Consider the following 26665-nt stretch of genomic DNA (forward strand, 5'->3'; position numbering starts at 1 on the left):
AAATTCATGTTACAAAAAAAAACTATAGTAAAAGTTAACTCTTGCACATTCATTTGTATTCCACCATAAAATTATATTATTTTCAAAATATTTGTTTATATCTTTTATACACCTTTTCATACACATATTATATTTTTAGAACATTTTCAATATACTATAAATTTAGGTTTTGGATGAATTTCTACAAAATTATTAAGGTTTAAATCACAATTGTTTATTTGTAATAATAATTAGTTATATCTAGTGGTGAACACTTCTTACAATAACTGCTTTTCATTTTATTTTCGTAAATAGTATGAAATTTCTTATTTTCATATATGTCTTGGAACTTTATTTGGAGTTTTGTTGTCCCTCTGTTCGAAGCATTCTTTGCTTAAAGACAGGTTAGCCCCAGGAATAAAGCTAAGTTCCCACCCCCAACGTTTTGGGTTAAAGAGATACATTCTAATTATATTTTATATTTATGTCTCTGATTTTATTTCTTTTTAAGAAAGTTTAGCATCGTCGAACATGTTGCACATATGCTAAATGCTTTTATACACTGCACCTTAGAATTTTCAATGTTTTCAGATCGAACTACAGTTGGATCATTACAAAAAAATAGTTCAATGCTTTTAGTATATACATAGTACTACTACTGGATGTTTAAACAGAAAAAGGCAAAAAAAACTAATGTTTGTTGCATTTTGTCATTTAGTACATTATTCATTATAATGTATATGAATGTTGTTTAATTTTGTTTTGTTTTGTTTTACAAACAGAAATGAATTGTTTAGTACAAAATAATTTAAATACCCGACCACTGGGAAAACCAATTCATCATAAATGAACTATGAATCTATGATCACTCTTTAAATTCGTACATGAATTAAATCACATGTGAAAATTCATACATTAACCATGTAAATTTAGTGAATCCTTATACAAACTATCAAAGGTTGGTTTATATTGATTATGATTGATCCAAAAGCCTTTAATCAACCGTCTACATTTGGTAAGTCATATGATCCGTTTTTAAGAAAACAAAGTAACTTAGTTTTATTTTACTATTAATGGACTATGTAAATTCATCAAAACATGTATAAACGTATATACTGTATATTAGTGTTATATGTTATAAGCTTCTTCTGTATAAGTTTACTAAGTTTTTTTGACAAGGTTTTTTTCAGTTTATGTATAAATATATACTGTCTATAAATCTATTAAATCTAAATCGATGCCGTTTTGATTTTTACAACATTTCATATGACAACAAATTTAGAAGGTTGACTAACAATGTTATGATCAAAGTTGATTCAAGCCAAAATTATTAGTTATTAACTAGATCAACCTAAATAATCCATGTATGTAGTTTAATTGGTGGCCATAATTTACAGAGAAGTGTAATGCCTATTACTTAACCGCGAATCAACATCACGATATTATCAGCCTATACAACTTTGGAGAATGACTCCTTATGCCTATCATTATTTAGTAATTTTATAATTAAAAGTTTGTGTTTTAGTTTACCATCTTTATCGGAATCAAGTGAGTTTTTTCTACATATTTTAATCTAAAATTAAAAGTAGAAAAAATCGATGACCAACACGACTAAGTAAAGTCAAGCTCGTTCATATCACTTTCATATAATTATTTTAAATGCTTCGAACTCGATACATTCTTTCAAGCTACACTGAGAAACTTCATTGTGATTAATATCAACACCTTTTTGTCTGAGGTTAACATTTTATGTTACTAGTATGCTTTTTCTTATATCATAGAGATTCAGCTCGTTTGTACTTCCTTAGAAAATTTGTAATTCACTATGTTATAACCTTCAGTGAAATTCGAACATGGCCAAATATTTCATCATTAACCCCAAAATCAAGAATGCTTGTCTTTAAAACTCTTTTGACATTTCACTTCCTTCGTACTTTTCACGTATATGAATGAAAATAATAAAATTTATAAGAAATCTTCGTTTAACATTTCTTTTCTAAAAAAGTCATTGCATGCATGAGATACTTACATATGCAATTGAAGAAAACAAAATTACAGTACAAATATTTATTCCAAAATACATTAACACATCGTCAATTCTGCAAGCTTTTCTTCTATAGCAATCTCTAAACCTAGCATAATTTGGTTTAACGAGTCAAGAAAAGACAATTTTTTATTTATTTTTTAATATGGTCGGACCATTACACTATATTATATATTAAAGAAATGAACATGACAAACAAACACATCACATGTGTAAAATAAATAGAAATAGTTGTATCATCCCATACTTCAATACTCCATCCACCATGCCAACATTAATCCATGATTGGGACACTATTTAAGCAAACACTTCAACTTACACTTTCACACTATATTATATAACTCCAAATGTCCAAATGAAAAAAATTCAATGAACAAGTTATTGATTCTATTCACAATCGATGCTTCTTTACTCATTTAGTAGAAACATAACAACAAAAAATTGGCACACATGATCATAACCAAAACAAGACAAAACGATGAAACACACATATATTATGTATAGTAAAATAAAATAAAAAGAGATGATGAAATGAACCCACACAAAGCGAATCGTGATGCGACGGTTCCCTTGGCCTGTCAAATGTATCGTGACCAAAACCCGACCCGGTTTCAGCTGTCTCAAACCAATCAGAAACCGCCACGTATTCTACTTCCACCACACGTAAGCCATCTCCGTCACCGGTAGACAACATGGGCCCTCTTTGCCGTCTCTTCTCGAGACCAATATTTTTCCTCGGCACACCAAAATAATAAACCTCCGTCAAAACTCACGGTTCTTTTTTATTACATTAAACGCCGTTAAACATTCTCTTTCCTCCACGTATATATATATACTCTTCGTAACTCTTGTCTCTCTTCTCTTCGTCTAGTTAAAACTCTCGGAGCTCCTTTCAGTTCTCGGGTCACCCAATAACCCGACTTCTCGACCCGGTTTCGTCTCTGTTCTCATTTTTTCCAAATTTCTCTTCCGGAAAATGAAGATTTCTATGGGTTTTTGAGTTTGGAGATTTTCTCAGTGAAGTTTATTACATAATCAGATTCGAAGAAGAAGACATTTCAGGTGAGTTTATAAAAATTCTCTTTTTTGAAGATTTTTCTCGGGAAAATAAGAAAACAGAGAGATTCGTTGCTCTGTTTCTGTTCTTCTGTAGAAACGATTAGTCACTGGTTTTTTTCCGATCGATCTTTTCAATACTATTTTTTCCCGGAAAAAAAAAGATTCAGAGATTTTTTTTTTTTTTTTTGCGTTACCTTTTTCTGCAAACATTTGTCACTTGATTGATTTGATTTAGACAGATTCGATTCGTCATTTTTTTCTGATTAATACCAAAATTTTCTCACTAAACCCAAATCAGAAACTTCACCGAAAAATGTGTATTCATTCTTCAATATTAATATAAATTTTCATTTTCATTCAAAAGTTTCCCGGTATTTATTGTTCTTTTACTTTTTTGAGAAAACGCCGAATTTTTTCTCAAAAACATTAAAAGCAAAATTGTAGTATCATAAATTGTTTTCGTCCTTTTGTAACACATTTATTACAATTACTGTCTGTAACACTACTACACTAATCTTCTCTGCAGCCATTGATGGTCTATTTATAGACGTAGACTCAGAACTAACCCCACTCGTGCCGGCTTCCTAAATAGACCAAAGCCTTCAAGAGGAAAATAAAGCAGAAGCTAGCTATCTAGTATCTCAATAATCTCAGATCATATCGCTTCATTTCTCAGATATCGAAACACAAAGGTGAGTGAGTAATAAACAAAACCCACTAATCAAAATTTTATTTTTTGGATTGTAATGATTAAGAAAAAAAGAAGAAGTCGTTTTCTGAGGTGAGAATAATAATGGTTTTTGTATCAGTTTTTGCCTTTGCTTTTGATATCAAAACAGAGTTTTTTTCGTGATTCGTGATTGTTTTTGCGATTTTATCTTTTACTTTGGATATAGTTTTAGTTTTCATGTCGCGACACGCTTTAGATTGGTCCATCATCACTCAAAACCCTAAAAATAGAAACCAATCTCTTTTTCTTTTTCTTAACACGTGACTGTCAAGATTCCATTTTCTTGTTATATTTTTCAATTTTGTTTTGCTTTTCTAGTGTTTCCAATTGTTTTCTTCTTTACTTATGTATTTGTCTTGATCGATGTTAAACACGCGGAATCAGAACATATTATTTGATTCTCTTGAGTCATCACAATAATCTGATTTTTTTTTAAAATGTCATAAATTTCGGCTACTGCAAAAAAAATGTAATTATTCTTCGAACTTTTGTTAGTTGAGGGATGGGTTTAGGATCTTTTGCTGCACACAAAAGTATTAAGTTATTCTTTAACAAAAAAAAAAAACTATTTAAAGTAGAATAAAGAAGCATTTGTCTCTATTATGATTGTCTTTAGAATATATTATTACTTGTAAATAATGTGTTTATACAATTTTCAGGTGTTTAGATTTGCACAATTAATTTTTAAAATATTAGTATTTCTTAACTGGGTCCTATTTTCTGATCCCCAAGCTCTCTTTCTTTTCTAGTTATAACATCTTTTTTTTTTTAATAAAGAAAAGTGTAACATGTAGTTTTAATATCTCTTTCAACACTTTTGTCTTTATCAAGATCTCTTCACTAATTTATACCCATCTTTTTTTATTCGCTCTTAAAATAGGTAACACAAATATCCGACCATGGTGTAATGTAAACTGTTTTTCTTTCTTTCCATTTTTAAAAAATGGGTTTAGTACTTGAAATATTTAGCATTGGTTCTTTATGAGTTAAACTACTAACCAGTCAAGTTACATTTTCTTTTTGTTATAACATGAGTAGTTGTTTCCTGACTAGAGATATGTCAACAACTTTGTCCTTTTGTGTTTGTGTTTTGCGTTATAAGAAAACGACAATTGAAATCCAAATACCCTTTTCTAGCTATATGTTCCTAACTTGTAACTAATGTTTACATGTGTACTACGATTACATAAGCTTTACCCGTGTTTTATGTCGGATTGTGAGAGTGAGCTCTACTTTAACGTTCTTAATTACTTTTTGTTTTGTTTTGTAGAGTATTATTATTGATTTGAGTAGAGTAGTGTGAGGTTTGGTTTGTGATGATGTTTAATAGAGTACTCTCTGGTTTTATAGGTCTGAAAAGGCAGAGAACAACTCAAAAAAGAGACCAAAAATGTTTTCTTGCATAGCTTGTACCAAAGCAGACGGAGGTGAAGAAGTCGAACATGGAGCGCGTGGAGGCACCACTCCCAATACTAAAGAAGCCGTCAAAAGCCTAACCATTCAGGTCTCTCTCTTCTTTCTTTGTTGATCCTTCTTCTGCTTTTATTTTCTTTCACTTTATTTTATTGCTTTTCTCTAATTGCCTTGCTCGTGAAACAAACAAAGACACAAACCCCAATTAACGTATCTTAGAGGACTTAAAAAGGGTCCATATATTTGACTATTATTCGTTTTCTTTACCAAAGAATAGAGTTTGAAGTCATTAGTATATAGAGGTTACTGTTGTTTAGGACAGAGATCTTACAATGAGGTAACTTCACTTCATTTTTTGGAATCTTTCACCAATCTCTCTTTAATAGTTTTCATGTCAGTGTTTGCTTCCTCTCTATGTGACTAGACATATGAAAGTCAAAAACAACTACTGAAACAATTTAAACCCTCATTGTACATATCCTTGAATTATGTAGCCAGTTGAATTATCAGGACTATCATTAAAGCTTATATTGGGGTCATACTTTGATGAATATTGCTAGTGAAGCTTGATCTAAATACCTTTCTCTCAAATAAGCTTTAGTGGATTCTTACCTAGACAAGGAAATAAAGAAAGGGTTTTTTGGGGTGGGGGTAACTATTTTAGTAAATCAAAAGAACATAAACAAAAGAAATAGTGGGCCGTTATGATTGTGGTGCAGGCTAAGAAGACAATATGAAGTTTCTTTTTTTAATACATATGTTTAATTATGTTAGATCTCATAGCTTTATTGTTGTTCTTTTAATAATGATCATAGTAGACCTCTTTTTACTTCATTGGGCTAAAAAGTATACTTAGTCATACTTAAAAAGGCTTGAAACTACCTATAATGTTTGTGTACCGTTATACTCAACATTCTTGTGTGTTTAAATGGATTACTTTGATAAACAAGATAAAGTTTTTGAATGTAATCGGTCTTTTTGGGTGCATATGTTACGCAGATTAAAGATATGGCTTTGAAATTCTCTGGTGCTTATAAACAATGCAAGCCATGCACTGGTTCCTCTAGTAGTCCCTTGAAGAAAGGACATAGATCATTTCCGGATTATGACAATGCCTCTGAAGGTGTTCCATACCCTTTCATGGGTGGAAGTGCTGGTTCAACTCCTGCTTGGGACTTCACAAACTCCTCTCATCATCCAGCTGGACGGTTAGAATCAAAGTTCACTTCAATATATGGAAATGATCGAGAATCTATCTCTGCACAGTCTTGTGATGTTGTACTGGATGATGATGGACCAAAAGAGTGGATGGCTCAAGTAGAACCTGGTGTTCATATCACATTTGCTTCTCTTCCCACTGGAGGAAATGATCTCAAACGGATCCGTTTCAGGTATTTGAACTACTCAAAACAATCTCTATATCTTCATGGCATTCAACGCTGAAACATGAGATAAAAACTAACAATTACTTGTGTCTTGTTTTGAAAGCCGAGAGATGTTTGATAAGTGGCAAGCTCAACGGTGGTGGGGTGAGAACTATGACAAGATCGTTGAGCTTTACAATGTACAGAGATTTAACCGCCAAGCTCTCCAAACGCCTGCAAGATCCGACGATCAGGTAAACACATATATCCTTAGATCCCTTAGTCTTTCTTCAGAACAGGATCTATATGAATCTTGTCTTTTAAGCCAGAGAGGGTAACACAAGTTTATATTTCAGTCACAGAGAGATTCAACGTACTCAAAGATGGATTCAGCAAGAGAAAGCAAAGACTGGACTCCAAGACACAATTTCAGACCTCCAGGATCTGTCCCGCATCACTTTTATGGCGGCTCTAGCAACTATGGACCAGGAAGTTATCATGGAGGACCACCGATGGATGCAGCAAGAACCACAACTTCTTCCAGAGATGATCCACCTTCCATGAGCAATGCTAGTGAAATGCAAGCTGAGTGGATTGAAGAGGACGAGCCTGGTGTTTACATTACCATCAGACAATTATCAGATGGGACTAGAGAGCTACGTCGAGTCAGATTCAGGTATAACAAAACGTCTAAAACTAAGCATTTGCTAATCATATACATTTTGAAAGTTGGTAATCATACCGTGACTAACCGGAATCTATGGTTTTGTGGTTTAATCAACAGCCGGGAACGGTTTGGGGAAGTGCATGCAAAGACATGGTGGGAGCAGAACAGAGAGAGAATACAAACACAGTACCTCTAAGCAAACGAAATATTATGAGTACCAAAATCTTTAATTAATTAATTAATCTCCTTCACATAACAACACAAACTACACACATTTTGCTTATCTTTTTGTTCATCTTAGCTTAACATCTATACATAAATTAAGTGTTTTGAAATATCATTTCTAATCAAAGCTGATTACATTTACATATAATTATAAGTCTATAACTATCGTGTAAACCATGTCGTGTGTTTTGTGACAAAGATAAAGAAGTCAACTATGAACCTAAAAGAATTTATCAACATGCGGTATAGACTATAGAATAAAAAAGTCAACTTTATTATTTGCTTATAAGTTATAACGAATACAAAGTAGAGTTGACCATTTGAGTTTTTAGATGAGAAAACCATAAACTTGGAGGAAAGTCACCATAGTTCCATCAATGGCTGAGATTTCTGATATTACTACTCAGACACAAACCGTTGTCTTGGACATCGAAAACTATCAATCCATTGATGATTCCCGGTCGTCGGATTTATCCGCTCCTCTTGTGTCCGTATCGTTCGTTCAAAAGGTGAGCCGCCTCTTTTATGTTGCGATATGGTTTCTTAATTTGTCGTGAAATATTTGTTAGTCCAAATCAAGATTTTATATTTCGTGTGATGTTTGCTATAGCCTATATGCAAGCTCAATCTTGACTTTGGTTCTAATTATTGGTAACTGATTTTCCAATCTATGAAGTATGATAATCAAATAAAACAAACATTATTGTTCTCTCTTTAGTTGATTTTTTTTGTTGAAAGTACTCTATAGTTGATTGGAGAGTTCGTGGGGACATTCACTATGATATTTGCCGGTTGCTCAGCCATCGTGGTAAATGAGACGTATGGCAAACCGGTGACACTTCCCGGTATAGCTTTGGTATGGGGACTAGTCGTAACGGTTATGATCTACTCAATTGGTCATGTCTCTGGTGCACATTTCAACCCTGCTGTTTCTATTGCCTTTGCCTCTTCTAAGAAGTTCCCTTTTAATCAGGTGATCCAAAGATATCTACAATTGTAAAAAAATACCTCATACTATCTTTATAATGTTATTTCATGATTTCGACCATATTCATAATTATAAGCAGCAAAATATGTATTTCCACTAGTTATTTGTTAAATCAAGTTTTTCTCGTTTATTCCATTTCGCATATTTGGTCATTTTACCATAGATATCATCTATACCAACTAGTCTTACATTGTATATGTAATGTGGTGGTTGTATTACAGGTTCCGGGGTACATTGCCGCTCAACTTCTCGGATCGACCTTAGCGGCTGCAGTTCTACGGCTTGTGTTCCATCTAGACGACGATGTTTGTAGCCTCAAAGGCGATGTTTATGTGGGAACATATCCGTCAAACTCAAATACGACCTCGTTCGTAATGGAGTTCATCGCTACTTTCAATCTAATGTTTGTTATATCTGCTGTCGCAACCGATAAACGGGCCACCGGGTCATTCGCTGGAATCGCTATTGGCGCAACCATAGTACTCGACATCCTTTTCTCCGGGTAACTATTCTAAGTCTCTTTTGAAAAATTTCCATGGTGATTTTGTTAAAACATAAGCTAACAATGTTTTATTTTCAAGGCCAATTTCGGGAGCATCTATGAATCCAGCAAGAAGCTTAGGGCCTGCACTTATATGGGGATGTTATAAGGATTTATGGTTATACATAGTTTCACCCGTGATCGGGGCATTATCAGGTGCATGGACTTATGGTTTGTTACGATCGACAAAGAAATCATATAGTGAGATTATTCGTCCAAATTGCAATAAAGTATCTTCGAGAGATCGCCAAGAAGCTTCCCAAGATGAGATTTGTGTTCTACGAGTGGTTGATCCGGCTAATCAAAACTATTTTATATGTTCATCACCTACTGATATCAATGGCAAATGTAATGTTACATGTAAGTTGGCGTGAATTATATCGATGTACTATTCACTAAACTAGTTTACAATATATAATTCATAAGTTTATTTATGATACTGATGTATCATATTTTTATATAAGATTTGTCGAGCTTTTTTACTATTTTAACATTTTACCGATTTATATCAGTTTTACACTGATCAACTCAATATCGAAATAATTTATTAATTTAACGAGTATTAATTTATAATAATTTATTGTATTGTATATACTTTTTTTTATATGCGAAAATGATAAATATCTAATTTTAAAAGAAAACATTGTCAAATTCATTCTTTAATTGATGTCATCTTCAATATATGACGCATATATTTGTTTATGTAATAATTTGTTTTAGTAGTTTATGTAACGATTTTGTAATTTAGTTTTGATAGTAACTAGGATATGACCCGCGGTACACCGTGGGCTAATTTTTTGTTTTCTATTTATTTATTTTTACAACTATTGAAATTGTTGCTTATAATATTGTTGTTGTACACCGTGAATCGAGTTTTTTAATATTGAATTTGCAGTTGTATTTGTTTTGTTTTGTTAAGTATTTAATATTGTATAACTATATTTTAAATGTTAATTCTAAGACTTCATCCTTAATATACTATTTCGTATTAATATCGACTTAAACATGTTCCATCATATAACTCCGTCCCGCAATATAACCCTTCCTAAAAAATAACCTTGTCACGCAATATAACATGTCTCGTATCTTTTATATATATTTAAATATTCATAATATTACAAACTTTTTTATCTATTCTAAATATATCGATTATAATATAACTCGTCCTAGAATATGACCTGCAGTGTACTACGGGATTAATTATTTGATATTTAAAAATATAAATAGATGAATTTTTCTGTGTATAATATTTTTTATTGTACGTGGATCGATTTTGTAATTAACATTCTTAAATTTTAAGTTATATTTGCTTGGTATAATTGTATTTTGATTGTTAATTCTATGACTTCACCCGTGGTGTACCGTCTTGTATTAATATCGACCAAAATCCGTCATACCATATAACCCCATCTCGTTAAATTAAAAATCATTTTGCTATTATTTTTTGAATAATATTTTTATTTAGAAATCATTATTCGAGTTCATTTAGAAGTTTGCTTTCAATATATTTAATTTATCTAATTTAATAGAGTTTATCTATATTATTAGTATTCTAAACGTATTATTATAGAGTTTCATTTGCATTTATTATTTATTGTAATCTTTAGTTGTTAGCATTCAAACTAAAAAAATTCAAACCAAACCGAAGCTATAACATGAAAAGTAAAGTATACATCAAAATAATAATTTGTATAGGCTAGAGAAAAAGAAAAGACAAACGTATGGTGTGATTATCTTGTTGAGTGTCAAAGCATATGTAGTCATAATTAAATGGACGTAAACACAAAAACATCATACGAAAATCTCTAAAAATATTTGAAAATTTACATTTAAGATTCACAAAAAAGCCAGTTGCCCATATGAAAAGCCCGTTAATATAAATCAAAACAATGTATAATTAATATTGTGGACCAAATGGTCCATTAATGCCCAAAAGTTCTGTTTCGGCAAGTCTCTCTTTAACGATGGACAATGACAATAATTGATAAGTGATGACCTCGGTGTCTCCGTCCCTGCTTCCACATCCAAAAGGTAAGCGACTTCTAAATCTTCTTTTTTTCTTTAAGTTTCACAGTTTAAGACATCGATCAAATTCTTTTCAGATCACTGGATTCAATCCAAGCCACCATTTTTGTCAGGTAAGGATCTCGATTTTCCTTTGTCCTATGGGAGATTCAATATCGTTGTTGCTCCATCGTTTTTCTTCGTTCTCCTGTGGTAAAATTGGTGGATCTAGTGAGTTAGACATGAAAGTGGATTTATCACAGACGCATATTGATTGTTCTGGCTTCCATTTTTTGAATTCAACTCATCACGCTTGGTAATTATAGAAGCCATGCACAAATCAATTAGAAATTCTTTTCTATCGATTTTCAAAACTTCAATAGATAAGAAAAAAATATGAACATATAGTTTAAATGTTGTAGCATGTTTTATTTTTGTAATAGGAGCATGAAATGGTTGATAGTTTAACATAGCTGAAACGAAAAATGTAAGAACAATCGTATATTACATAAAATCTTAGGATTATAAAAAAGAACATGTGCAAATTCTGTTGATGCACGAATCACACAAGTAAGAAATTGGGATCTCTAGGGAAAGAAGAAAAATCTTTCTTTTAATAACGAGCCCGCGATTAGGCAAATTGGACGGATTACAAAGGATGATCTCTTTAACGAGTATAGACGGAGTATGAACGAGCCGATTGTAGATGAAAGGCGAGCTTGAGGCCGGAAGACGATCTTGATGTCCGAGGAAGAATAGAGTTTATTCGTTTTATAGCTGAACCTTGTAAAAAGCTGCCTACGTACCCTTTGAAAGGGATCAAGCCATACGTAGTTTATATCGTAATAAACGAGCTAGGCCATTACTGAAGGTATGTCGTATGTTGAGTTAGGCAGTTTCGAGACGATCCGGCGGGAAGGTGATGAGCTGAGCAGCTTCTTGAAACGTGTGAGTAGGTAAGTTACTTCGGGCGGGCAAGTCGGCGAGACACTTCGGACGGACAAGTAAACGAGCTACTCGGGACGGGCGAGTGGACGAGATACTTCGATCGGGCGAACTGGCGAGCTGTTTGAGACGGGCAAGCTGACGAGCTGTTTGAGACGGACAAGCTGACGAGCTGTTCGAGACGGGCAAGCTGACGAGCTGTTCGAGACGGGCAAGCTGACGAGCTGTTCGAGACGGGCAAGCTGACGAGCTGTTCGAGACGGGCAAGTTGACGAGCTGTTTGAGACGGGCAAGCTGACGAGCTGTTTGAGACGGGCAAGTGGATGAGAGCTCTTTGTCTCTGCGTGTCAAGCCGGATCCAGATCCTTTTGACAGGACATGCTATTCCGTATTTATAGTACTCTGCGTGTAGGGCACTCCTCTAGGGCTTTGACGAGCCTACCCTCTTGACTTAACATTCTGCTTAGGCCTTTGATTTGGATTTGGGCTTTGGGCCAAGCAAGCCCAAATCTAACCCCTAACAAATTCTAACATTAATGATGAAGTTTCGAGAATTGAGTGACTTACTCGAGAAAGAATAATGACAAATGAAACAGCAATCGATTTGTGACAGTTTTTTTTAATCTTGACAAAAGGTACAATGTTGGTGTGAGATGGAGAAATGATTTTGTGTTTGCTGAGTTTAGATCTTGGAAATGAAAGTGTATTTATAGAGTTTGAAAGGATTGATATGGTTTTAGGTTAGAGAATATATAAAATTTAAAAGAATATAGTTTTGAGAAGATTTGGTATATTCGAAATCTTTAAATTAGGAAAAAAGAATATGCTAAGTTGATGCTTAAACAAATAAGGATAAAATATTTTTGTTATGAGCTAATTTCCTTTATCGATAAGGTGAAATAAATATCGAATTATTTGTAGGAAACAAATGATAAATGGAATTTATTCATCGCAGTTAAATAGGCAACATTTTCCTTTGAGAAATAAGTTTGTTATAATTTTATATATTGTCCATATCTTTTACAAATCGGAGAATAAATGTTGTTTTACTTGAATGTTGGAAGTAACCTTCAAGTAAAGCTTGTATTAAAGAAATATTAACGCAATTGTTAATGTGGTTTTCTTTTTTGTGGGGATATTTTACCTAAAAATATATAACCAACGATCAACGATAATTAAGGAATGAGTATAATATCTGCGATATAAGCAAGATCCGTTTCAATATTTTTAAAATTATGTTTACTAAGGGGGTTTTATTGGTTCTTACATTTATAATGACTTTAAAATCTTTATAAATCCACTGTTATTCAATATTGAATGTTCAAGACTTTATTAAAGTCTTGTGTTATTGGTTTGGTATTTTAAAAATTGTTTTTACAATCATTACAAGTCATGCGTTATTGGATTAAAGATTTTAAAAATTTAATCAAAGTCATGTGTTATTCAAATAAAATGAATTTAACAAACTTTATGACTCTAATAAAGTATAGTGTTATTGGTTTAGTGAGTTTAAAGCTTTTTCTTCATATAAAGACTCTTCCAAAATAATAGATGCGACCTTGATATTTCGAAAGTTTTGTAAAATGATTATTATTCCACATCAAATACACAACATACTCGTACACCTAAAAAGTATCATGATTATTATCCCCTACCTCCTAAAAAGCAAACGCCACACAAAACAAAAGAGAAAAACTGTTTCGTCACAAACAAACACTCATCAAACACTCATTAAAACTGTAATGGTAATGAAAAACTCAAGAATACTAAACGGTAATGAAAAACTGTTTCGTCACAAAAAAACACTCATCAAGCTCCTGTAGCATCCGTCCACATATTATGAGATATTGTGTCTCTCCAATTGTTAGCATATTCTCTTTGTTGGGATTCCAGAATTCCAACATCTCCATTACTTTATTACTTTATTGAAAATAAAAGTTTAAAAATCTAGAACAATTCTAAAGAAACAAAGACAACCAATGCAATAAAAATATAAAAACTAACGTGCAAAACACATAAAAGAAAGAAATTATACAAACAAGACAAAAAGAAAAAAGAAAATTTATACGTACCACTGTTTATCAAGTTCTTGCTAATAATGATGTTGTTGAGAGCGTGAAAGAGCAACGATATATATAATGAAGCAGAGGAAAAAACAATTTATTTCACAAAAATTAAAAAGGCAAGAGAAATATATTTCTAATACGATATTTACTATGATATCTACAAAGTTAACAAAACTCTACAATAATATATCCTTAAGAATGAGAAAGATTGTGAGAATATGTCAGATTCCGTGATACAATACTTTTGTAAATATTAGAGAATCACGAGATTCCTAAACTATTGTAGTCATTAAAAATCCACGTAAATCAAGATTGAATAAATTCCACTTAGGGTTTTTGTTTTTATGCTGAATAAAATAATTGTGGGCTGTAACATATATTGGGCCAAACGAAAATAATTAGTATTATGGGCCAACAAACATAAGTTTAAATGAAAGCCCATACATATTAAAATCAATTAGGGTTTTTAATGTTAAACATGGCGGCCGACCTTCTTCTTCTTCCTTAAGACAACACATAATGATAGAAGCAAACTGGGGAAGATGAAGATGGAGTGGTGAAGAACAAAACCGTATAACCGTTCGGTTCAGAGGTGCCGAACCGAACCGACCCGTAAACCGAAATCCTCAAAAGAAATTGCCGATCGGTTTGCTACTGTTCAAAACCTCGGTGCCGAGAACCGAAACTGTCGGTTTTTTCGGTTCGGGTTTCTCGGTTTCTTCCGAACTCCCAGGCCTAGTTTGGTTTTATTTTTCACGAGTTTTGCTTCTCTTTTCATCGGCGACGACGACGTCGAGTTTCTGTCAAAACGTTAACGATCCGACTCGAGCGTCGACAGTAAGAGAAGAAGACAGCGATTGTGTGTAGATCGACGGCGAACGTGTGTCGATCCGTCTCGATCGACGGAGAATACGTTTCGATCCGGTTTCGATCCAAATCGGAGAGTTTGAGGATCTAAATCGGAAATTGCATTAATACTCATCTCCAATCTCTTCTGAAGGTATGATTCATTAGATTTGAGTGTTTAGATCGTCATTATATAGGGTTTTGATTTTGCCTTTTAGATTGAAATGAACTTGATTTGGTTTGGATTTTAATACTTGGATTTTGATTTTACTTGTGCTTATTGTAAAAATTAGTAGATTATGAAGTGTGATTACTTGTCAGCCTATGCGTTTGTATCATACTTGATACTAGGATTGATTGATACCAAGTAATCAATTTCTGATTTTAATGTGTGTACTGTCTACGAAGGGGATGCAAAGAAGTATGTGGGTGTTCCGGGAATGAACTCTATATCTAATGCCTTGTGTAACGAGTCTGGTCCTTTTTCGAATCTTTCTAGTCGAGAGCTTGAACTCAAATCTCTGAAACATCAGTCTCTGTTATCAACTCCGTGATCAACATTATTGTAGGTGTTAAAAGTATGTTTGGAACTGGTATTGCCAAGCTGGAATGATTTCATTACTTGGATTTAAACACTCGCTATTGCAATACTTGGAAAAAGATGATTACTTTGTGTGTTCGGCTATTGCAATACTTGGAAAAAGATGATTACTTTGTGTGTTCGGCTATTGCAATACTTGGAAAAAGATGATTACTTTGAAATGAGTTTGGTGTTTATGATAAGTTGTGTTATATACTTTAAGTGTTTGAGTTATGAGTTTGTGTGTTATATAATTTAAGTATTTAAGTTGTGTTCTATGCTTTAATAATAATGTTGTGTTCTTGTGTTTAAGTTCTTTAACTTGTGTTTGGTTTTATGAAATGAGTTTGGACTTTAGTTATTTCTTTGTGTTTTGGCTATTGAGTTTGGAAAAAGATGATTAAGGACCTACCATTGTAAGAACAAAAAATTCAGGGACAAAATGAATCCCTTAAACTATAAAATTTTAAATTTATGATTAAAAAAATATTAAGGGACCCTAATGGTCCCTTACCATTGGGGTTGCTATAAATTTCCTCTTTTACCCTCCTTTGATACTTTGGTAAACCCATAAATATTCCTAACAACCTTCACTTCTTTTTTGTCTCTTTTTTCTTCTTCCTTGCGCCAGAGTCCGAATCCGATCTACCACCACTACTCGTACCGCCGGTCATTTACTGCCGCCGATTTCAAATTATCCGATCATTTCCGGCGATATCCAATCGCAGACTGAGGTTGTTAGTAAGTTTCTTTTGTTTACTTTCGCCGATAAATTTCATATTTACGAAAGCAATCTAGAGAATTTTTAAGGTCGCTCGACTTCTAAGTGTACTTAATTGATATAGATAAGTTCGATAGTTCTTCGTCTGTGTAGATACATTGAATCTGTGCATGCGCTGTGATTTTATCTGGCTTTTGCTTCAAGAAAATTGCAATTTGTTTGATCGTAGGTGAATCTGGGGTTTTGATCAGCGATTATCTTTGTCACTCTTTGAAAATGGCTGTGTAAGTTCTTCTCTCGCCCTATTTTCTCGGGATATTATTAGAAATCTCTCATCTATAAAAGATATTAGTGAATTCTGTGTGTTTAAAAATTCCTTGATGCAGTGTTGCTTCTGCTCCTGGGAAAGTTTTGATGACTGGAGGCTACCTTGTACTCGAGAAGCCAAATGCAGGGCTTGTGTTGAGTACAAATGCACGGTTTTACGCGATTGTGAAGCCAATCAACGAAGAAGTCAAGCCTGAAAGTTGGGCATGGGTATGTATCCTCTTCTCATTTATGTGTTATTGGGAAGTAATATTGTTGCAGCATTGAGGGGTTTTCATGTTGTGTGAGACAATTGTTGGTTTGTTTGTTTGCTTATTTTGCCAGAAATGGACAGATGTCAAATTAACATCACCACAGCTCTCGAGAGAAAGCATGTATAAACTGTCACTGAATCATTTGACTCTTCAGTCTGTGTCTGCAAGGCAAGATCCGAGAGACTTCTTCAGATGCGCTGCATATTTTTTTTTTTATCTCGATAATATAAGATTTTTTTTTTCATATCAAGACGTGTCTGTGAGATTTCATTTTACAAATATAAGTGATGGAGCACTTACACTATTTCTTTTTTTCTTAAAAAATAAACAGTGATTCAAGAAACCCCTTTGTAGAGCATGCGATACAGTATGCTATAGCTGCTGCTCATTTGGCAACCGAGAAGGACAAAGAATCATTGCACAAACTCTTATTGCAAGGCAATCTTCAAGTCCTTGCTTCTTTTTTTAATCATTTTTGTTCATGAAGAAGAGATTGTATGAGTAACCATTTCTTTAAATGTGTGTTTGCAGGTCTTGATATAACAATATTAGGCTCCAATGACTTTTACTCATATCGGAACCAGGTTTTCTATCTTTTTCTTTGCTGAAACTGTCTAAAGTGCACTTGCATTTGTTGATATTTCCTTTGATTATTCAAATCCTTTTGAGATGTTTGTACAAAATGTTGATGTTCTTGTATATTCTAATAGATAGAATCGGCTGGGCTTCCATTGACACCAGAATCGCTGGGTACCCTTGCACCGTTTGCATCAATCACATTCAATGCTGCGGAGTCAAATGGTGCTAATTCCAAGCCTGAAGTAGCAAAAACTGGCTTAGGTTCTTCTGCAGCAATGACAACAGCTGTGGTTGCAGCTCTGTTACATTATCTTGGAGTGGTTGACCTATCTGATCCATGTAAAGAAGGAAAGTTTGGCTGTTCTGATCTAGATGTTATCCATATGATAGCACAAACGTCTCATTGTCTTGCACAAGGGAAGGTCGGAAGTGGGTTTGATGTCAGCTGTGCTGTCTATGGAAGTCAGCGTTATGTTCGCTTCTCTCCAGAAGTCTTGTCATTTGCTCAGGTTCATAACGAGAAGTTTGTTGTATATAAATTCTCCACTAAGGAAGGGAATTTTACTGACTCCCAAGTTTTGTAGGTTGCAGTAACAGGTCTGCCATTAAATGAAGTTATTGGTACAATTTTGAAGGGAAAATGGGACAATAAGAGAACTGAGTTCTCTTTACCACCACTGATGAATCTTGTAAGCAAACAATCAGACCTAAATTCTTACCTAGAAAAACCTGTTGTGAACTTCACCAACTTCTTATTTCTTTGACTTCTGTGAAATCTGGTGTACTAACAAGATGTTGTCTTATTTAGTTCCTTGGAGAACCTGGAAGTGGTGGATCCTCCACACCATCAATGGTAGGTGCAGTAAAGAAGTGGCAAATGTCTGATCCAGAGAAGGCACGAGAAAACTGGCAGAATTTGTCAGATGCAAATTTAGAACTGGAAACTAAGCTAAACGATCTGAGCAAATTAGCTAAAGACCACTGGGATGTTTATCTACGAGTCATTAAGTCTTGTAGTGTGCTTACTTCTGAAAAGGTATATTTCCTTTCGTGGAGTATTGATTTCGTAAGATATTTTACATGAAGGGGCAGTTTGGTTCATTTGACTTTTGTATCTCATGTTTAGTGGGTGTTACATGCTACTGAACCAATCAACGAAGCCATTATTAAAGAACTCTTAGAGGCAAGAGAAGCTATGTTGAGGATCAGAATTCTTATGCGTCAGATGGGTGAGGCGGCTAGCGTTCCGGTAAGTGATTTTGTTCTGTTTTGATAGTTGCTTCAGATCTCAACGGACCATTTGTGCATGATTACTTAGTGCTGTTGCATAATAATACTCGTCTGGCTGTAGAATCTTAACAGCATACATGATATACGGGTTCCACAAATTCCGCATTTAGAACAAATTGACTTCATCATAATTGACCTCGAGGGACCATGGAATTGCAGATAGAGCCTGAATCTCAAACTCAACTTTTGGATTCTACAATGAGTGCTGAAGGAGTTCTACTTGCTGGTGTTCCTGGAGCTGGTGGATTTGATGCCATATTTGCAATCACTTTAGGGGATTCCGGCACCAAACTGACCCAGGCATGGAGTTCGCACAATGTTTTGGCCTTGTTGGTGAGAGAAGATCCACATGGCGTTTGCCTAGAAAGTGGTGATCCACGAACCACATGTATTACTTCAGGCGTTTCATCAATTCACCTTGAGTAAACAACATTGTTTCAGTGTCCAATTATTAGGTGCGTCACCAAGTTCGGTTGAGTATACTGTTTTGCATATAGACTTGGGTGCTAAATTTCTTGGTGTAAGCATTTTTATACCCATTGTAAGGTCTTTAACTCTTGGAAAACTTGCGGGAAAATAAAATAAAGTTGATTTCAAATCTTCTCATTTGTGTTTGTTCCATTCATTTGTGGATTTAAACCTACCAATAATCTTTACAAGAACAAGTTCCACCTTTAAACAGGTGAAACCTGTTTCTGTCTCTTACAACAATCTCTCTTTCGTAGATCATGGAGATTTTCTTTGTATATGTGTGACAGTCACTACACATCCTCAGGTTTCTAGCTATTTTAATGATAGACCCTGGAGGTGTATACAATAGTCCAAAGGCAATAGCCACCTTTTGGCTGTGTCCTTTTAATCTCTCTTTCTTTTCTTCTTCATCTACGTTTAGCAATATCTGTGTCAAGTCTGGTGAATATCCTTCGAATTTTAGTTGCCATTCCATCTGGTGTAGCATCTTGTAGATTTCTTTGCATTTTGGGTGCGATCGATCTTGTGAAACGAACCTGTGGGTTTTACCTTTTAGCTCGACGATGCTAAAACCCGGGGTTTGTTTCAAACCCTTGATAGCGATTTCTGTTCGAGTTCTGGCTACATCATCCCACATTTGACCTTGTGAATACAAGTTAGAGATCAGCAAATAGTCACCTGGGTTGTGTGAGCTTAGCTTAAGCAGTTCTTGAGCTGCTATTTGGCCTAGCTCAATGTTCTGACGAACTCTGCATTGACTTAAGAAGGTTCTCCAGATAACATCATTTTTCTCAATTGGTATGCTTTGGATAGTCTCCAATGCTTCCTCGAGCAATCCGGCTCTTCCCAGAAGATCTACAAGACAGCCGTAATGCTCAGCCGTTGGCTCCACCTTACCTTCCTTTAACATTTCTGCGAAGACTCGACGACCTTCTTTAACAAGACCAGAGTGACTACATGCATTGAGAACACTGACATACACAACATGATCTGGTTCTAAACCTTCTTTGATCATCTTAGAGAACATTCTTAAAGCTGATTCTCCTTCTCCGTGCAACGCAAGTCCTGAGATCATTGCACTGTAAGTCAAATTATTCCTCTTTTCCATCTTCTGAAATATATGCAACGCTTTGTCTAAGCACCCGCATTTAACGTACATATCTACTAGTGAAGTTTGGACTATTATGTTGAGTTCGCTTATGTTTCTCAACAGGAAGCCATGGATGCTCATTCCTAGATTGAGTGCACCGGTGTTGGCACAAGCTAAGAGAGCACTAACCATTCCACTTTCTTCCGCCTTCAAATTCGTTTCGCTACACATTCCACGGAATAGTAACAAGCATTCGCTCCACATTCCCATGCCTGCACGAGCAGAGACCATCGAGCTCCACGACGCAGCTGTTTTAGATTCCAGTTTCTCAAAAACCGCAGAAGAAAGTTCCATCTCTCCACATCTTCCATACATATTGATCAAACTATTCTGAACAAACACGTCAGCTTCAAGACCGAGCTTAAACACTTGCCCATGAATCTGCTTCCCTTCTCGAATTGACTTCAAACGAGTGCAAGCCTTGAGAAGACACGGGTACGTGAAATTATCTGGCTCATTCCCTCTCTGCATCATCTCATTGTAAAAACACAATGCTTCCTCGAAACTCATTACGTTAACATACCCTCTAATCATTGTATTGAAATCAAAGGTACAAGGATCATCTATGCCTCTGAATATGGAAGCTGCGTAATTCATACTGTTCTCCCATCCCGAGTGAGCGCATTTTGCGAGAACGCTGCTGGCTGAGAATGAAGAAGAATAGAACAAACTTAGCTTGATGAATCTGGCGTGAACTTGCTTGAACTCGTCTATGTTGTGGCATCTCTTCAAGAGGTATAAACATTCTTGCTCTTTCCCTCCAAAGTTGTTGACTTCTGGGTTATGAGTTAAATCGTCTCTAGAAGCCAATAGAGACTGTAGAATTGGTGCCTTGATCATCCTCTCCTCATAACCATTAAGAAACTAGGGATTTTGGTGTCCGAAAATGTCAAATTCTGGAATCTATGATTATATAAGAAAGATTTGAAAGTTTTTAATGAGGGTTTTTGAATCTCATCCCTCGAGATTTTCATGGAAAATATGAGCCACAAGTAAAAGTATTTGAAGGTTCTGATAAGTTTGTGATTAGTGAGAGAGAAAAGAGAGTGGGGTGCTTTGGATTTTCTCTCCATGCTATGTGTCAGTTGTTGGGACCCTCCTTAAAATTGAGATTCAAACACGATTTCAAGTGGTTCAATCCGGTTCGGTTCTTCTAAACCGATCTAATCGAAACATAAATTGGAGGAGTCACGGGCAAGTAGTCGGAAACCAAAACAGGTTTCTTTTGACAAATGAAGTCTTCTCACAAAACTATAGAACTGAAATAATTGAGGATATAGGAATTTTGTGAAAGCGTTTTACAAATAGTGAAATAGATATGTTGGTGAATCATCATTTTTGAAGTGAGAATAACAAGATACCAAAATTATGGTATCCTAATCACGGATATGTTTATAAGTTGTTTTTCTTTTTGGGTTCAATAGTCAACAGATAATAGACAGGGTGGGTCGCCATTAATTTTTACTAATTACAACTTTTCTTATGATAGTATGTTGTTTAGGTTTATCTAAATTGGCGCATAATCTTTTTGGTTTCTGTCAACATTTGAACTCCACTAAGAACAAGTGAAACAAATAAGACTTTTTAAATCATCCCATTTATATAAGTTTAGAAATCATCCCAAAAAACCTCATTACATATGTGAATGAATATACGGCCAAACAACGTCAGAACACAATAATAATGTCATTCCTCACATGCTTACTCTGATTTTGAATTTTCAAATATTAAAAAAATTCGACAACTCTTATGCGCATATTAGTTAGCATATACAGTTCTTTGTATATACGAATGCTAATTTAATTCTCAACGGTTTTCAGACACAATTGGAAATCAATATTAACTGTAATTAAGTTTAATCAAATATAAAATCATTAAAACGTTGACGAAAAAAAGAAAAGTATTAATTATTAATAATTATTAATTCCATATATGGTTTTTTACATTTCAAGCGTGTGAGTATGTAGTGTAGATTTGAAACACACACGCATACAGGCGCGTGGGGGATAAACGTAACTAGTGTGTGTGTGTGTAGGAACCAAATTATTAGATTGGTCGTGACAATGTGAACCACTCGCTAGAAAACGAGCCGTGATTGCCACGCGCTTTCACCACCCGTCTCCATCGTCACGAACTATGTAAGACTCGTGGGTCCTTTTTTATCGATTCATCTCTCTATAGATTTCACCGTCTCTCTGCCGTTTCCTTTCTCCAGATTCTTTTTCTCAGAGAGATAAAACAAATATCACAGCTACCAAAACAGATTCCTCTTACTTCTTCTTCTTCTTGTTCTGTGTTCGTCTTCTCAGATTCAGCTTCGACTTTTTTTTTGTTTCTCACTTTTATACAAAAGGTAAGATTTTTTCATCTTCTTTTGCAAAAGATTTATTTTGTTCTGTTGCTTTAATTGGTGTCTTCCTTCAGAGACACAGCTCATTTTTTTTGTTTCATTCTATTTGAAATTTTCATGAATTTGCTTAATCTATCAACAGTCATGATCTGAAATTTTGCTGCATGTATTCTTATTAGCAAGTTCGATTCGGTAGTGGATTTAGAATAATTAACCAGTTTAGTTTTTTTTTCCCTTTTAGTTTTTTCTTCTATAGGCTGCGTTCAAAGCTGGAAACTTTTAAGTGGGTTTGGTTAGATGTTGAATTAATTTTTTTCATGGACAATTGATTTGACCATGAATTTGTCAAAATGTCAATTTAAAAAGCTTTTCCTTTTTAGGTTTCAATGCTCTCTCGTGAAACGTCCATATATGCCGGCTATTTGACTTTGATTTTTATTCATATGACAAAACTAAAGCCAATTTGGTAACACATATACTTATCCTAATCCCAACTCTTTCTTTGTTTTTATCGTCTTTGTGTCTGAACCAGGAACCTTGTTTTGTCTTAAATCAGAGGAAATGGTGATGTGATTTGTGGTTGCATCTTGTAATTTTCTCTATTGGTGGTGTGCTTCTTTTGATTGTGTAAAAAAACATGGAGAAGAAAGATGAAGGTGAAAGCTGGAAAGAAATGGTGAGAAAGATGCTTCCTCCTGGAGCTCCTTTACCTGAAGATCCATCGGAATTTGATTACTCTATAGCTTTAGAGTACACTGGTCCTCCTCCTGTTCATGATATCCCTAGAGTTTCACCTGTTGATGTTAATCCTCGTGTGAATAATCCGATACCATTACCGGTCTCTCGTATAGCGGGAGGAGTCACAAGCTCTTCGGGAGGTTCGCCAGCTAGCTCTGAGTCTGTGGTCTCTGTGTTGCATAATAACCCTGAATCATCATCTGGCTCAGCTTCTGTATCACCAGTTTCTGGTCATAGACAAAATGGGAATCAGGTTCGTAGACCGGTTGTGAAATTCAAACCTGTCGATGATCATGATCGAATTGAAGGTAGAGAAGCTGCAGAGGAGGAGGATAACAATGTGGAGGCAGAGACAGAGAGGGAGAGGAAGGTTCATGAGTGTACTGCAAGTACGAAGAGACGGAAGAAGAAGAAGAAAAGTGAGTGTTATCGATGCGGAAAAGCGAAATGGGAAAATAAGGAGACTTGCATTGTGTGTGATGAAAAGTATTGTGGAAACTGTGTGCTTAGAGCAATGGGTTCGATGCCTGAAGGAAGAAAGTGTGTGAGTTGCATCGGTCAAGCTATTGACGAATCGAAACGGTCTAAATTAGGGAAGCATTCTCGGGTATTGTCGCGGTTGCTTAGTCCATTGGAAGTTAAACAGATAATGAAGGCGGAAAAGGAGTGTACTGCTAATCAGCTGAGACCTGAGCAGCTGATTGTGAATGGTTATCCATTAAAGCCTGAGGAAATGGCTGACTTGCTCAACTGTCTTCTACCGCCTCAGAAGTTGAAACCCGGTAGATATTGGTACGACAAAGAATCTGGTCTATGGGGCAAGGTAATGTACTACTATATATGTAACGGTTTTGGTACTTGTTTCAGGTTGAAATTGCTTTGTTTGTTGTTTATTGGCTATTGTTGTTGTAAACAGGAAGGAGAGAAACCAGATAGAGTCATTAGCTCGAACTTGAACTTCACCGGGAAGCTGTCCCCGGACGCGAGCAATGGGAACACGGAAGTTTATATTAACGGTAGGGAGATCACAAAGCTTGAGTTGAGGATTTTAAAGGTAACGTTTGATATTGTCTTGTTTTAAGTATCACATGTCAAGAAACAATCGAATATAATAAACCTTGCTTGTGTGTATATATCTCAGCTAGCAAATGTACAGTGTCCACGTGATACTCATTTTTGGGTATATGACGATGGACGTTATGAGGAAGAAGGGCAGAATAATATCCGAGGAAACATTTGGGAGAAGGTAAAATATAATAACTCTTCATCAGATCCTTATCAAGTGTTGCTGTTTTAAGAAATATCACGAGTTTTTTCGGTTTGGTTTAACCAGGCATCTACGAGGTTCATGTGTGCGCTGTTTTCTTTACCTGTTCCTCAAGGACAACCTCGCGGAACGGTGCAACCATCGAGTAATTATGCTACTGTTCCGAATTATATAGAGCATAAGAAGATTCAGAAGCTTCTACTTCTTGGTATTGAAGGTTCTGGAACTAGCACTATCTTCAAACAGGTAATGTTTAATGGATGTAATGTGGAAAAAATGAAGATTCAATGGTTGCTTATTGAGATTTCTTGTTGACTGAAACAGGCCAAGTTTTTGTATGGAAACAAGTTTTCAGTGGAAGAGCTTCAAGATATTAAGCTGATGGTACAAAGCAATATGTATAGATATCTCAGTATCTTACTCGATGGAAGAGAACGATTTGAAGAGGAAGCTTTATCGCATACGAGAGGTTTAAACGCCGTTGAAGGAGATTCAGGAGGTACCATTTATCCATTACAAAACGATTAAATTTGGCTTTCATATATGAGTTTCTTGATTTCTTGACATGTTTTTCTTGCAGGGGAAGAAGCAAACGACGAGGGTACTGTCACTACACCACAAAGCGTCTATACCTTGAACCCGAGGTTGAAGCATTTTTCGGATTGGCTTCTAGATATCATAGCAACTGGTGATCTCGATGCGTTTTTCCCAGCTGCAACACGTGAATATGCTCCATTGGTTGAAGAAGTTTGGAAAGATCCGGCTATACAAGCAACATATAGACGAAAAGATGAGCTGCATTTCCTTCCTGATGTCGCGGAATACTTCTTAAGCCGGGTATGAACGAAACCCGGGTTTAGGTTCTGGTGTTATCTTTTCCATAATGATTCAAGTGTTAACTTAGGCTTCATTTGCAGGCCATGGAAGTATCGAGCAATGAGTATGAGCCTTCGGAGCGAGATATTGTATACGCAGAAGGTGTTACACAAGGAAATGGATTAGCTTTCATGGAGTTTTCTCTTAGTGATCACAGTCCAATGTCTGAATCTTACCCCGAAAACCCCGACGCCTTATCATCTCCTCAGCCAAAGTCGGTTAACACTCACTTATTCGCAATCTTGAACCGCAAGCTTTGGTACTTATTATTTTCAATCCTTTCCGTTGCAGGTACCAGCTTATCCGCGTAAACGCAAAGGGAATGAACGATAGCTGCAAATGGGTAGAAATGTTTGAAGATGTACGAGCAGTCATCTTCTGCATCAGCTTAAGCGATTACGATCAAATCAACATCACACCCGAAAGCAGTGGAACAGTCCAGTATCAGAACAAGATGATCCAAAGCAAAGAACTTTTCGAATCAATGGTTAAGCACCCCTGTTTCAAAGACACACCTTTTATCTTGATCCTAAACAAGTATGATCAGTTCGAAGAAAAGCTAAACCGTGCACCGTTAACATCTTGTGACTGGTTCAGCGATTTCTGCCCCGTGAGAACGAACAACAACGTACAGTCACTAGCTTACCAAGCTTACTTCTATGTAGCAATGAAGTTCAAGCTTCTTTACTTTTCTATCACGGGTCAGAAACTGTTTGTGTGGCAAGCTCGGGCTAGGGACCGCGCGAATGTGGATGAAGGGTTTAAGTATGTGAGAGAGGTTTTGAAATGGGATGAAGAGAAGGAAGAGAGTTACTTAAATGGTGGTGGAGAAGATTCGTTTTATAGTACGGATATGAGTTCATCACCATATAGACCGGAGGAGTAAAATATTAAATCTCCATGAGGAAACTCTTGATTAAATGATTTGTTGTTATTTTTTAACTTTTAAGTAGAGAGATAATGTGGGAAGAAGAAAAATAAAATTATTTGTAATCGCAGAAATTTTTTATTTGAATGCCAAGGTTTTGTAAGTTGGTACACCAAATTGTTTCTTTGAGATTTTCTTACACATAATGTATATGAAGGTTTTAAGAAAAAAAGTTATTGAAAGCTAGTAGAGAGATTAGTTATTTGTCTAGAGAATAAAACATATCCAATCTTTTTAAGGTGATAGGTAGATACATAATCAGT

The 26665-nt window shown here is 35.2% G+C and overlaps 5 protein-coding genes and 1 pseudogene across 16 annotated transcripts; 5 read left to right on the plus strand and 1 right to left on the minus strand.

The window, feature by feature from the left end:
* The first annotated feature begins 2888 nt into the window (after positions 1 to 2888).
* Positions 2889 to 7631, plus strand: BRX (DZC (Disease resistance/zinc finger/chromosome condensation-like region) domain containing protein). 2 transcript variants are annotated; one of them, NM_102925.3, is made up of 7 exons: positions 2889 to 3085; positions 3609 to 3774; positions 5163 to 5316; positions 6225 to 6616; positions 6714 to 6843; positions 6946 to 7265; positions 7374 to 7631. In NM_102925.3, exons 3-7 carry the CDS (start codon positions 5203 to 5205, stop codon positions 7450 to 7452), a joined length of 1035 nt encoding a protein of 344 aa, NP_174471.2. In that variant the 5' UTR covers positions 2889 to 3085; positions 3609 to 3774; positions 5163 to 5202; the 3' UTR covers positions 7453 to 7631. The 2 variants fall into 2 exon arrangements, with proteins under 2 accessions (NP_174471.2, NP_001323364.1); NM_001332985.1 differs by lacking the exons at positions 2889 to 3085; positions 3609 to 3774 and adding an exon at positions 4686 to 4721 and having other exon boundaries at positions 7374 to 7591.
* An 82-nt stretch (positions 7632 to 7713) lies between these two features.
* Positions 7714 to 9467, plus strand: NIP3;1 (NOD26-like intrinsic protein 3;1). Of its 3 annotated transcripts, NM_102926.3 has the most exons (4): positions 7736 to 7990; positions 8230 to 8454; positions 8691 to 8971; positions 9051 to 9467. In NM_102926.3, the coding sequence occupies exons 1-4, from the start codon at positions 7859 to 7861 to the stop codon at positions 9382 to 9384; spliced, it is 972 nt and encodes a 323-aa protein (NP_174472.2). In that variant the 5' UTR covers positions 7736 to 7858; the 3' UTR covers positions 9385 to 9467. The 3 variants fall into 3 exon arrangements, with proteins under 3 accessions (NP_001323362.1, NP_174472.2, NP_001323363.1); NM_001332986.1 differs by having other exon boundaries at positions 7714 to 8454; positions 9051 to 9431; NM_001332987.1 differs by lacking the exon at positions 8691 to 8971.
* Positions 9468 to 14200: 4733 nt separating this feature from the next.
* Positions 14201 to 21295, plus strand: AT1G31910 (GHMP kinase family protein). Of its 2 annotated transcripts, none has more exons than NM_102927.3 (12): positions 14201 to 15025; positions 16083 to 16185; positions 16402 to 16456; positions 16559 to 16709; positions 16824 to 16921; positions 17085 to 17191; positions 17285 to 17337; positions 17464 to 17841; positions 17917 to 18021; positions 18141 to 18368; positions 18459 to 18581; positions 18782 to 21295. In NM_102927.3, the coding sequence occupies exons 3-12, from the start codon at positions 16449 to 16451 to the stop codon at positions 19046 to 19048; spliced, it is 1518 nt and encodes a 505-aa protein (NP_174473.1). In that variant the 5' UTR covers positions 14201 to 15025; positions 16083 to 16185; positions 16402 to 16448; the 3' UTR covers positions 19049 to 21295. The 2 variants fall into 2 exon arrangements, with proteins under 2 accessions (NP_174473.1, NP_001185124.1); NM_001198195.1 differs by having other exon boundaries at positions 14526 to 15025; positions 18684 to 19224.
* AT1G31900 lies at positions 15002 to 15630 on the plus strand (annotated as a pseudogene). Of its 2 annotated transcripts, one of them has the most exons (2): positions 15002 to 15025; positions 15280 to 15630. The 2 variants fall into 2 exon arrangements; another variant differs by having other exon boundaries at positions 15002 to 15533.
* On the minus strand, positions 19254 to 21256 carry AT1G31920 (Tetratricopeptide repeat (TPR)-like superfamily protein). The gene has a single exon (NM_102928.5). The coding sequence runs from the start codon at positions 21081 to 21083 to the stop codon at positions 19263 to 19265; it is 1821 nt and encodes a 606-aa protein (NP_174474.1). The 5' UTR covers positions 21084 to 21256; the 3' UTR covers positions 19254 to 19262.
* A 1037-nt stretch (positions 21296 to 22332) lies between the features above and the next one.
* On the plus strand, positions 22333 to 26606 carry XLG3 (extra-large GTP-binding protein 3). Of its 6 annotated transcripts, NM_102929.2 has the most exons (10): positions 22448 to 22596; positions 22974 to 23059; positions 23150 to 24154; positions 24248 to 24385; positions 24473 to 24577; positions 24665 to 24844; positions 24923 to 25097; positions 25179 to 25435; positions 25516 to 25688; positions 25766 to 26564. In NM_102929.2, the coding sequence occupies exons 3-10, from the start codon at positions 23231 to 23233 to the stop codon at positions 26358 to 26360; spliced, it is 2547 nt and encodes an 848-aa protein (NP_174475.1). In that variant the 5' UTR covers positions 22448 to 22596; positions 22974 to 23059; positions 23150 to 23230; the 3' UTR covers positions 26361 to 26564. The 6 variants fall into 6 exon arrangements, with proteins under 6 accessions (NP_849737.1, NP_001185125.1, NP_174475.1 ...); NM_179406.2 differs by lacking the exon at positions 22974 to 23059 and having other exon boundaries at positions 22333 to 22596; positions 23126 to 24154; positions 25766 to 26606; NM_001198196.1 differs by lacking the exon at positions 22974 to 23059 and having other exon boundaries at positions 22384 to 22596; positions 25766 to 26584.
* The last annotated feature ends 59 nt before the right edge of the window (positions 26607 to 26665 follow it).

Source organism: Arabidopsis thaliana, assembly GCF_000001735.4.
Source record: "Arabidopsis thaliana chromosome 1 sequence".
In the NCBI taxonomy this organism is placed as follows: domain Eukaryota; kingdom Viridiplantae; phylum Streptophyta; class Magnoliopsida; order Brassicales; family Brassicaceae; genus Arabidopsis; species Arabidopsis thaliana.

What these genes read in the sequence shown, in the direction of transcription:
- BRX (NM_001332985.1), top strand. An exon ending in TCAAAAGCCTAACCATTCAG is followed by an intron (nt 5,317 to 6,224) that starts GTCTCTCTCTTC and finishes TATGTTACGCAG; the next exon opens with ATTAAAGATATGGCTTTGAA. An exon ending in CTGCAAGATCCGACGATCAG is followed by an intron (nt 6,844 to 6,945) that starts GTAAACACATAT and finishes TTTATATTTCAG; the next exon opens with TCACAGAGAGATTCAACGTA.
- AT1G31910 (NM_102927.3), top strand. An exon ending in CTTCAGTCTGTGTCTGCAAG is followed by an intron (nt 16,922 to 17,084) that starts GCAAGATCCGAG and finishes AAAAATAAACAG; the next exon opens with TGATTCAAGAAACCCCTTTG. An exon ending in TTTACTCATATCGGAACCAG is followed by an intron (nt 17,338 to 17,463) that starts GTTTTCTATCTT and finishes ATATTCTAATAG; the next exon opens with ATAGAATCGGCTGGGCTTCC.
- AT1G31920 (NM_102928.5), bottom strand. Translation starts at nt 21,083, where the DNA reads ATGATCAAGGCACCAATTCTACAGTCTCTATTGGCTTCTAGAGACGAT.
- XLG3 (NM_179406.2), top strand. Translation starts at nt 23,231, where the DNA reads ATGGAGAAGAAAGATGAAGGTGAAAGCTGGAAAGAAATGGTGAGAAAG. An exon ending in CGTTGAAGGAGATTCAGGAG is followed by an intron (nt 25,098 to 25,178) that starts GTACCATTTATC and finishes TTTTTCTTGCAG; the next exon opens with GGGAAGAAGCAAACGACGAG. An exon ending in TTATCATCTCCTCAGCCAAA is followed by an intron (nt 25,689 to 25,765) that starts GTCGGTTAACAC and finishes TTTCCGTTGCAG; the next exon opens with GTACCAGCTTATCCGCGTAA.